General features: G+C 36.4%; 1 protein-coding gene across 1 annotated transcript; it reads left to right on the forward strand.

Moving 5' to 3' along the window:
* The first annotated feature begins 238 nt into the window (after positions 1-238).
* On the forward strand, positions 239-1713 carry LOC107582955 (homeobox protein Hox-B13a-like). Its single transcript, XM_016268979.1, has 2 exons — positions 239-906; positions 1342-1713. The coding sequence occupies exons 1-2, from the start codon at positions 243-245 to the stop codon at positions 1587-1589; spliced, it is 912 nt and encodes a 303-aa protein (XP_016124465.1). The 5' UTR covers positions 239-242; the 3' UTR covers positions 1590-1713.
* The last annotated feature ends 10276 nt before the right edge of the window (positions 1714-11989 follow it).

Here is an 11989-nt window from a genome sequence, read left to right on the forward strand (position 1 = left end):
TAAGGCAGCATTTGAAGACTACTTTTAGACATTTAACCCGAGCTTGTCAAAAAAAAAAAACTTTGACATTCTTCAGTCAAGGTTTATTTTATGCGTCACGTGGCACAACTCTTATCCAATGAAACCACTGCGATGCAGACTGAAGTCCATTGCGTCAATGCAGCTGTACCAATGTAACTGAGTGTCCTGCTTTGGACTTGAGTCTTTGCAACATCATTTTCCGTCCGAATGGTGAGCGTGCTATGACCACCTCCCTGGTCCTGAATCCTCGCTGGGCAGACACGGTTATGTTTGTGTATGAAAATAACTTGGATGAGCTGAAGAACATGGAGGGTCTGGTTGGAAGCGGCAATTTTGCGGCCAACCAGTGCAGGAATCTGATGGCCCACTCGGCTTTGAGTGGCCACCCGTCTAGCCTCGTCCACGGCTCCAGCTATTCCACTGTGGACGTACCGACTTCAAGTTCTACAGAGACGGGCAAGCAGTGCACAACTTGCCCAACGGTTCCTCAGGCTTCGTCCACCGGTCCCATCCCGTACGGCTACTTTGGCAACAGCTATTATCCTTGCAGAATGGGGCGGGGTTCCCTCAAGTCTTGCACGCAGCCGAGTGCACTTAGCTACACTGCAGAGAAATACATGGATACCCCGGTCACATCTGAAGAATATCCTAGCAGGGCTAAAGAGTTCGCATTTTACCACAGCTACCCCAGTCCCTATCAGTCCATGGCCAACTATTTGGACGTGTCAGTGGTACAGACGCTTGGAACCGGAGAGCCGCGACACGATAGTCTCCTGCCTATGGATAGCTACCAACCATGGGCTCTGGCTAACGGATGGGGTAGTCAGATGTATTGCTCCAAAGACCAGAGCCAGGCGGGCCATCTCTGGAAGTCTGCATTAGCAGGTACGTTTTAAACCATTTTACGTCTGGAATATGAATGTTCAAAATACAATTAAGGTATAGCATATGCTCTCATAAATATCCAAAGAAAATGATATTACCCTTCTGGTCAGACAGAAGACAGATTTTATTTTAGATACAGATTTGAAATTTCAGAAACGAGCACCAATGTGGCTTTATTTTCTAGGAAACAAGAGCACAAATGTGCCTTTATTTTCTAGGAAACAAGAGCACCAATGTGCCTTTATTTTCTAAAAAAACAAACAAACAAATACAACACTTTTACATAAAAATAACAATTTAGTAATCTAATCAATGAATTGGTAATTAAATGGATTAAATCCTAAAATCTACGAATGCAAAATTTGTTGAAACGAAGTTTCGTTAGAAAATTAATAAGCCCATTAATATTAAACCTTTTTGCTCTTTTTGTTCCAGATGTTGTGGCCCACCAACATGACGGGGGCGCATTCCGTCGAGGTAGAAAGAAGCGGATACCGTACACTAAAGTACAACTCAAGGAACTGGAGAAAGAATATGCAGCCAACAAATTCATCACAAAGGACAAGAGGAGAAAGATTTCAGCGGTAACCAACTTATCCGAGCGTCAAATCACTATTTGGTTTCAAAACAGGAGGGTTAAGGAAAAGAAATGCATTGCCAAAGTTAAGAACAGCGCGCCATAATCTTTGTTTTTCTCGGTGACTTTAAATTAAGGGAAGCAAAAAGTCGTCGCGAGGACTTTTCTTGGACTGGGGGCTGAATGTTTTCTATTCCTAGCGCATTTACACCAAACAAATAAATGGATGGACTCGAAAATTAATTATCTAAATAAAAAGAAAACAAAAACATGAAAGGACAATATAGCTTGTAAATAACGCACGTGCCTGCCTATGTAACTGTGTTCGTTTGAAGTCTTTTAGTCCTTTTTACCATTTAAATGTTAGGTATGTCAATGTTGTTGTTGTTGTGTTAGTCTTATAGATTATTACGCAATACCTGTCAGTACTTATATACTATGTTTATATCGCTTGTAAAACATCATAACATATATCACAAACCTTAATAAATATGTTAATTCCATTCAGTGTTTTCTAAGATTTCATAGCAAAGTCGGTGTTTTATGTATCATTGAGCGTTGCGTAATGATTCTTTTTAGTCCTCTGTTCCCAAATTACTATCATTGATGACAATGTGAAAGAAATCGATAGTTTCTGACATTATTCTAAAATTGTTTCAAAACAATTCACAGCACTTTGTTAGTGATTCCTAAATAGGCAAATGTTTGTAGGCTTTTATTTCGAAAGCTGCATTCCTTTGAGTCAATGTAAAATCGTATTTATCTCTTGACATTTTACATCAGATTTGGTCGATTCAGCAGAAATATCGCTTCCGTTTCTGAAGTCTTCGGGAAATTATGTTTAGTTGTGTGTTTTTTTTGTTTGTTTTACATTTTAGATGTTTGTTATCTTATTTTTATAACAAATTGTAACAGTTAACAGTAGCTGTACATATCCTAAAAGTTTTCATATACATTCATAAAGGATGCACACTGGTTTTTAAACTTAATAGGGTGTTCCTCCTCACGATTACAGCAAGAACGGGAGTGTTTTGATGTTGGCAGAAAAGGAGGGGGCGCTCGAAAACAGAAGGTGTACTAAATCAGCCCTTAACCTTGACCTTGAAAGTCACATGCTTAAAGATAAGAAATAGTTATTGTCTTTCCCGAAACTATGAATATTCAAAATACCCATTCAAACGGCAACATATTCCCTGCACAGTTTTCTTGGGTGCTCTTCACGTTTGAACGCAGCTGTCTGTCAATTCCCACGCCAAATGAAACGCTGGTGATTTTATACTAAGGCTGCGTGCATTAGTGTACACTGAAAATATACTCTGGATGCCTTCTTATGTTCCGCTATATAATAACTCTTGAGCTCAGAAATGTAAACGTTACCTATTTTCTCACCATTCATAGATTTATGTACGATGATCTCGTTTAAAGTCTCCAGCAGGCCTAATTTACGTTTCTGCCCGAGTCCAAGCAGTTTAATGGTCAGACAGTGAACAGAGCCGCAGCCTATTGCCTTTGCTACCTGCACTTAATGTCAATCTATAGATTAGTAACGACGGAGCTTCTACCCTTACTAATCTATAGATTAGTATGAGTAACGACGGAGCTTCTACCCTTACTAATCTATAGATGAAGTTACTCAGCGGCTTCACGTTGTCACCTTCGGCAAGCTCTAGTCCACTTTCAGGTTGTGCTCTTCCTTCTTTCTTTATTCAGTCTACATCAGCAACTGTGAAGGGTCAGCATAGAAAGGTCTTATATTCTACCTGCGTCGATTTAAGTAAAAACGAATTGATGCTGAAACTGGTTCAATTTTATTTTCTGGAAAGAATGGATCGTAAAGTGCGGTGGCTAGTTTACGTGGTCACGGCGTAAAATTTAAATGCACAGTTTATACTTTCCGTAAACACGAGTAAATGCACAGTAGTCTGCATTTTGCAAATAGCTTTTGAGCATCGCAATATATGCAGAGGAGTATATGCACAGGAGGCCGTAGCTCCTGGTGTTATTTTGTGTCGATCTTTTGTTACATTTGTATTTTTAATCTGAGCATAGCAACAAGCACACAACAAGCACACAAAAGTCTAACAATTTTAGGAGTTCTGAATCAAAACCACTGTCACTTCTGTCAGACGTCAGTAGGCCTTTATTTATTTCACGATCTTTTCAAATTAAGTTTTTGCCAAAGATGGTAAAACATTGTAAGAATTCTAAAATAGTTTTTCACACAAATTTATACATTTAACTCCTACCTTCCTTAGACAGCCCAGGGGGCCATAAAATGTCCAAGTCCTTCCTTCCACTTCTAGTTAACATTGAACTTGACAAAAGCATTCAAACAAACGGTGCGTCTGCTTTTGAGTTTACATTACGATTTAATGGCGACTCTATTTTCTCTTTTGAAAACGCACAAAGCGCAGACCTCACCCAATTTCAGCACTAACAATAAAACTGCCACTTTTGTTGAGAACTAAAATTATTTGTTTGTTGTCGTTGTAAGATAGGAGTTGTTTTCTGTGGGGCTGGCCGATGAAGATCGAGAAACTCAGCAATTTCGGACACATCTAAATTTCGCCTACGATGAAATGTGTTATATCTGAGAAAGCTAATAAAACAGAATATAACTAAATACTATACTAAATATACAACTGAACACACACACACACACACACACACACACACAGATAGATAGATGATAGATAGATAGATAGATAGATAGATAGATAGATAGATAGATAGATAGATAGATAGATAGATAGATAGCTAGATAGATAGATAGATAGATAGATAGGCTATGTGTGTGTGTGTGTGTGTGTTCCTTTCCACTTTTTAAAACTGCAATACAATTGCTATCAATTTGATGTCAAATGTCAAGACTTGATCAATATGTTGTATAACATAATTTTAAAGGCAAGTTTGTACAGCAATTTCTTTCAGTGGCAACTACTCACACTGAAATTGGTTTAATGTATATGCAGGCCAATATGTTTGACATTCAGTTTACATCAAATCAGTGTCATAGTTTAGATGTCAAATGGATGGACATCACATTTGACATCAATGATTTGTGTGTTTGATTGATATCTATTGCATAATATGAATTCTTTATCAGCCTGATTAAGTTTAAGTAGGGTTTTTGCTTAACTGGGGCCTGGAACAGCATCCATTTGCCACATCTCCTTTTGAAACGTGTTACAGTGGGCAAATGATGTTCAAAAGACCTGAATTTGGCAACAAACATTGATGTAAAAACCCCCCAAAAAACAGGTCAAATATCCAAAATTAGACTGACGTGAAAAACCTGACGTCCATTTGACATCCACACAATTTATGTCCATTCGAACTTCGACCATCTTCCCAGTGGGAACTTGATGTTGAGAAGACATCAAGTTGACATCAAACATTGATGTCAAAACACAGGTCAAATATCCAAATCCATTGTCACAAATGTCCATTTCACATCAACACACATGTCCTTTGTAATGCCCAATGACAAAGCTTTCTCTGCTGTTTAACACCACACCCGTAGATGGCACTATGCCAGTAGTGACGGGGGATATAATGCGGAATGACACGGAATTTGGTCAATTTTGAATTAAACAATTAGGATGTAGCGCTGCACAGCTAATCAAATGCAGATGATGTATGCCTTATATTCCATGCGTGCAACATATATGTATATGTTTATGTTTAAATGATTAATAATAATAAAATGTGACAACACAGCGATGGGATTTTGTAGTTGCTGCCAGGCCAGCTATTTGAGTGAGGAATGTCAGACTCATCTCCCTCAAGTTCACGTCCAGATCCCCTCCCCCACGTTGTCTGTTGCCTCTAGCCCTAAAACAACTCTTCCCCCACGTCTGCATTTCGGACAGGCTTTTGTTAAGCGGCGGACTTCACAGTTGAACTTGAGACATCTTGTAAACAATAAGTAGTCTGGAACTTGTCTGGCCAGAGGTTGTCAATAGACCTGTAGAGTAACGCGAGGCCTCCGGAAAAAAAGGAGAGAGGAAACGACTTCACACGAAAGGCCCCCAACGACGGAGAAAATAAATGTTCACGGTCATAGTTGACATTCTGTGCGATGATTGATATATTGTCAGTGTTGTCAGTTGGTCAGCACTTAGCCAAAGCTGACTTGCATGTTTTCATTAAAGGTCAAGTTCAATGCCTCTCTCAATTACTTAATTAATGCAACTTATTGGCTGGTTTTCCTAGCAATCTGGCGTTCAGAGTGGTCGTAAATATTGAAAGGAAACTTCTCTCTCTTTTTTGCTTTGTTTTAGTCTTCCCGTAATTCCTACGAAGCTTCTATGAAATTGACATTTCCACTATAACTGAACATTACAGATTTGAATGGGTTGTTTCAATAATGCCTTTGTAGGAACAGCAGTCCAATCCACAAGTGGTAACCTACCATTTTTACGTTAAAGAGCTATTTCTGCCTGATCTTACCACTAAATTTAGTTTACTGGTGTGACCTAACTTATTTAGTTTGATTCAGTAATGTTATTTTTTTATTTGAATAAAATCAATTATGGATGGCTATGATGATTCTTTGCATGTGGTTTCATTTCAGAGTAGATGATCACTTTTAATCTTCTGTGGTACATGTGGTACAAGACAATTACATAAACACAACCACATTCGTGTTACGAGAGTAGTAGGACTATAAGAAAAGGAATGACAATTTTTATCATGTTTGAAAGCGTATAAAAAATAGACAGAAAATAGTAAAAGAAAGATGGTAAGAATATCAAGCGATTCTTTATCGAATGAAAATTGAACTGAAATAAGAAATCACTGAACGGCGCATTCATTCTATATTCACGCTGAACAAGTCACTCCCGTAACATAATTGACATAGAAAGTATTGCACTGAGGTTCTTTTACATGTGATATTTTGCCAGATGCACTGACGTTGCATTTTCCATATATGACAGGCTACGAGAGGGTAAACTGTGTAAGTTCAAGTAATTGAAGTTAAGGGTAATTAATGCTTGTGTAGTACAAAATCTGCAAGTCTACTAACCTTTTTTTAAATTAACTGTTGATTACATATATTTTTTATGTTTACAGTGTGGTGTAGGCCTACAGCGTACAGTTAGCGATCACAGATGCCTTTCACAAGTAAGCAATGTGTGAGAAGTCTATTTTGCTTATTTTAGTAACATTTTTATTTAAAAAAAAATCCACCTCTTGTTTGTTAATGTAGAATTGATTACTTTATTTGTAATACGGGAGATTATCATGTCGTTATTTGCCTGGGTTGAATGATTCTGCCTCGAACAATTAGGGGTACACCATATTTTCAAATGACTGTAGGGTAAAATCGACGAAACCAGTGTATTTAACAGACGTACTTGGGTAAATGTGGATCAGGTTATGTAACTACTGCCTGAGCAAATTGAAATACTTCACTATCAGCAAACCTTCTTCGTTGTGCCGCGGAAAGCATAGTTAAAATCGCAAAACAAACTCTCAGAATGTTTTAATGAAATGGATTTACAAGATTATGAGGCTGAACTGATCCATCTGGCTAAACCAGTAGAAATCTGTTGCATTTGTTGTCGCTATATTGAGCACTCTTCAGTGTTGCCAACATTTCCATCTAATACGTGACTACATTTTCTCGGTCTTGAAGTGATGTCAACAACAGAGCCATTTACGAGCCTCCTTTTCCATTCATTCATTATCAATGCAGCTGACTTAGGCCAATTAAGGTTAAAGCATTAAAATTCGAGAAATGCTCTCTCCTCTTAAATAAACCCAATACCTGCCATATATATATATATATATATATCAATTTATTTTTTAGTTTTAACTGGAGAGTTCTGAGCTCGCTTCTGCTACCGGGAGAAAAGATGAACATGTGATTTTACACAAGAATGGGATTTTTGCGAGAGAAGAATGATTCAATGCCCTTATGATGTCCTAGGGTCGCAAACATAAATAAATAAATAAATAAATTCATTCATTCAGCTAAAACAAACTATGTAATAATCAACCAATCATTTTATTTTTATTTTCTTCAAGTCTAGTCACAGTCACAAAATTGTGACTTAAATGATTAAGACGTGATTTAAATGAGTGACTATAATCTTACTGAACACAAGAGGAGCTTGGTCATAGGCATAGCTCTTTTCTTGGTGGAGAGAAATGCCAACCCGCCTAAACAGACATTAACATGTATGGCAGTAAAATAACCAAATGTATTGGTATGCAACATGCAGCTCATGTGTGAAATTTTACAGGGCACTACAATTATGCTGACCTTATAAATCGGAGTTTTGGAAGAAACAGAGTTCTCTGATATCTGTGAGCTCTACTTTATTCCATTATTTTCTGTGACACTGAAGTAATTTACACTTTTATGTCGAGCTTTATATCGTAGCGCATAATTGTTTTAGCCAAATGATACACTCAAAATATAAAATCTTAGACGCTTCGGTTCATTTGTGTGTGGTTTAAAACACATTTTCTTGTTCTTTCTGGTTGCATTAAGTGCGAAAGTGATGCGAATTTTGTGATTTTTTGCGAGACTTGCTGACTTGAGGTCCAATAAATTCATCACTTAATTCTACACACATATCTCCATATCTTAGCTCGAAGTTCAGACTTTAGAACATCTGGTTGGTTGTGCGGGGATTTGTAATGGGCAGCTGCATAAGCCCGTTGGCACTACAAGGATGCGATCATCATCCAATTGTGACCATCCGCGCGCTTATAGGCTGTATGACGAAGCCATTTATATTTCAGTGTCGAGGTAAAAAAACCAATGCTTAATCGACTTCTGTCCCATTTTTGTTATGCATTTTAGTACCAGTGTGTTTCAGGATAAACACATGAGCTGTGTGTACTGTGTGTGTCTGTGCTTCAGGATGCAACGAAACCATGCGTTTACATTGAGCTGCTTTCATTCATATAAAAATCAACATCGACGAAGCCATTTATATTTCAGTGTCGAGGTAAAAAAACCAATGCTTAATCGACTTCTGTCCCATTTTTGTTATGTATTTTAGTACCAGTGTGTTTCAGGATAAACACATGAGCTGTGTGTACTGTGTGTGTGTCTGTGCTTCAGGATGCAACGAAACCATGCGTTTACATTGAGCTGCTTTCATTCATATAAAAATCAACATAAATATTTAGGCTATTAAACCATTTCATACCAAACCCGTAATTTTTAAAATTCATAAATATTTAATAACTTTAATCACCTTGACAGGAGGACGTGCAGTTTTTATATATTATAGCATGTTTGCAATATTTTCGTGTTGAGAACTTGTGGCCATATATAGCCATTACAGACATCTTCACACATTTGTTTTAGTTTCATTGTTTCTAATTGATCGGTCATTTGTTGGATTTTTTTTCAGCTTATAAATAAAATCGCAACAAGTGAGAGTAAATATGAAAATTATAAAACTAAATATGTTTTCTATTTTTTATTACATAATGCTACTGCTATAAAATGAATAACAAATGGGGGGTATTTTTTCATGCAAAAACTCTTGTCTGTGTTTGGATTCAGTGAGATCTTATAGTGCTCACATTATAAGCTCTACATGGCAACATAATAGGACTAACAATACAGCAATTGTATTTTATTAATATTGTGTCTGATAAAACTGCTAGTTCAAAATTTGACACAGTAAAACAACAACAACAATTTAATTTTGTTCTTCAATATATGAAGTAATTATTTTTATAACGAAACACTGTTTGCAACGTGTTGTACCTCGGGATATGTGGAAATTTTGGCATAAGTTCAGCTCATTGGACCTGACAGCTCCGAAAACAAACCACTAAAAAAAGGATAGTTTACACCTAAATTAAAATTTAACAATCATTTACTTACCTCCTCGTATGCATTTATTTGTAGCACACACAAAAGATACTTTGAAAAAATGTCTGTTTTTGTCCATACAATGATAGTAACTGGGTTCCAATGCCAATTTTTTTTCAAAATATTGTTCATAGCAGAAAACATGCTGCTTTGATCAGATATGTAGCTTAATGTATTTGAACTTGTAATTGTTTGCAGAACTGGCATGGATCCTTGCACAGTTGTAGGTTTGTCTCACCGCCAAGATATTCGCTACGCATCTTTTGACAACGACTTGCAAAGCATTAATGGTGAGCGTTTTGTGCACAGATGTTAGTGAAATTATGTATTTTGTGATTCACATTAACAGATCCTTCCTCGCATAGCCAATTCCTCTGTGGCGCACATTTTTAAGGCTCCAAAGGTAACCGTTTGTATTGTATTTAAAGCAAGTAAGCCTCACGGAACCAGTTGCCAGGAAGGTTTATTCATTCTTGTAGTAGCAGATGCTTTTATCCAAAGCGACGTGCAAATGATACCAGATCAATTTACATAAGATTTTCTAACTAAATCTAAATTTCGTCAGTTTTATCTGCCAAACCATTAATCTTGCACTAATATGCATCAAGGTACTACTAGGCTATTTATAAAATGACAATAATGTCCTTATCTTTCCAATTCTTGCTACACCTTAAACAATTTGTGTAGACTAGACCAGCCTATGGAAAGAAGCTGTTAATTATTCAACCACAGTCTTGAACTTTAAGAGAGAGAGAGAGAGAGAGAAAAAAACAGAATTAGCTAACTCCCCTCTCCTCTCCACATCAGACACATGCTATTTAGAGACGGCTTGGCAGTAAAAATTTACAGCAAATGGAGTGGCTTGGTTGTCATGGCTACAGTTATACGAGTTTGACCGAAGATCCTCTCACCATTTGGAAGGGGCCAGCGATTCTGTTTGTGATTATAAAACTGGAATGTGTAGAATATAGGAAAATTCGATCAGGGTTCCTTTTCTTTCTGGCTTTTTGTAAGTGAAAAGGAGTCGAGGAAGAAAGGCACACGGTAGCCTATCTGGGATGTTTCTTAAAAAGCAGTTAGGCATGTCAGTCAGAAAATGTTAAATAGTTTTAGTGCAGCATGCCAGACAAAAAGTAAACAATCGCTCGAGACAGGTGATGTCAGCGTCAAATCTTTACTGCAATTCGTGGGATATCTTTGCGCCGAAGCTATTTGGATTATATGAAAACGTATTCAATTTTTCTAGTTTTTATTCCAGTTGTGTAAGAGGGTCGGCTGGAGAACAAAGTAAGTGTATATTAAAATCATACATGCATTGATTTGTAAATTGTTTATTTATCACCATATGGTGTATCCAGGTTATCCAGTGATTAAGATTGTGAGCATAGGCCTACTGTTCTGTGAGTGAAACGTCCAGCTATGTACCTTTTTAACTAAATACATTTGGCAATGAAATATATGACGATATGTCAGTGTTAGACATTTGAGACAAATGTTTATTGTATCATATTCATCGTCGATTTTAAACTAATTTTTTAAAAGATTTGTTATAAACTTTATTTCCTAGCATTATCATTTTTGCACTGGAGCAATTACAAAATAAAGCATTGCTTTCCACTCTCGGGAAATAAGGATAGCAAAATATTGTGGTATGTAAACTAAAAAGACCTAATTTACAATATATTTGCTTTAGAGAATATTAGTCATTAGACATCGAGCGCGCACTGCAGTTATAAGAAAAATGGCTTTCGCCCATCCAGAAACTATAATGAAATGTTTTTTTTTTGTCGTCTAATATCTAGTGGAATATGTCATAAGCAAATTGCTAATTTGGTCACAAAAATCCAATCCTGCAGTTGAGGAAGCAAGTGGTTTGGGCCTGAGGTTCACGCGCTTGTGCTGATAAAAGCTGCTATGAAATGCCCAACGTGAGAAGGCCAGGCCGATAAATTTGCAAAGTTTTTAAAAAATGTAACATTTGTGGATTTGTTGCTTGATGTTAATCGTATTCATGATACGTTAAAATAATTGTTTGTTGTGTATCAACATTTTTACCGTCTACATTAACATACGCGAAGAAAGTCTTTCAATTCCTTGTAATTCACATCTCGTAATATATAAAAAATGATTAATTTAACATCGTTTATCTACAGAATCTAGATAACTGATTGTGAGGACAAACCCATATTTCTTAAACATTTCATTGATCTAGTTTTACACTGTGTTTTTGTATTCTCCTCCTATCTTGTTTTTCTGAAACAAAATAGACACTACATACTAAAACCTTTGGTACCTTTTAAATATTTGACCAAAACTAAATATTACCAACAAAGTTTGCTATTTTACTTAGGCTTAATCTGTTTTGTTCCCCTTATATAAAATAAAGCCTAAACTACTTTGTAAAAATTAAAAATATAATATAACATTGACGATCATAAGCATATTATAGCTGCAGTTATGTAATAAACTAAATTAATTTATTATTTTGACAGTATCTAGTATAATAAAAATAAGAACTATGTTTGTTGTTGTTGTTATTATTATATAAATAGCGGGAGCTAATAAATTAATTAATTTGTATTAGCCTTCTGTGAATATAAACATTGCGTCCATTTAAATATTCGTGTTGCTCATTTTAGACTCTTATCATCAGTTTTATT

This window comes from Sinocyclocheilus grahami, unplaced genomic scaffold (assembly GCF_001515645.1).
Source record: "Sinocyclocheilus grahami isolate Dianchi unplaced genomic scaffold, SAMN03320097.WGS_v1.1 scaffold48.1, whole genome shotgun sequence".
Lineage (NCBI taxonomy): Eukaryota > Metazoa > Chordata > Actinopteri > Cypriniformes > Cyprinidae > Sinocyclocheilus > Sinocyclocheilus grahami.

Coding starts and splice junctions, on each gene's coding strand:
- LOC107582955 (XM_016268979.1), top strand. CDS start 243: ATGACCACCTCCCTGGTCCTGAATCCTCGCTGGGCAGACACGGTTATG. Junction 907..1,341: donor CTGGAAGTCTGCATTAGCAG/GTACGTTTTAAA, acceptor TTTTTGTTCCAG/ATGTTGTGGCCCACCAACAT.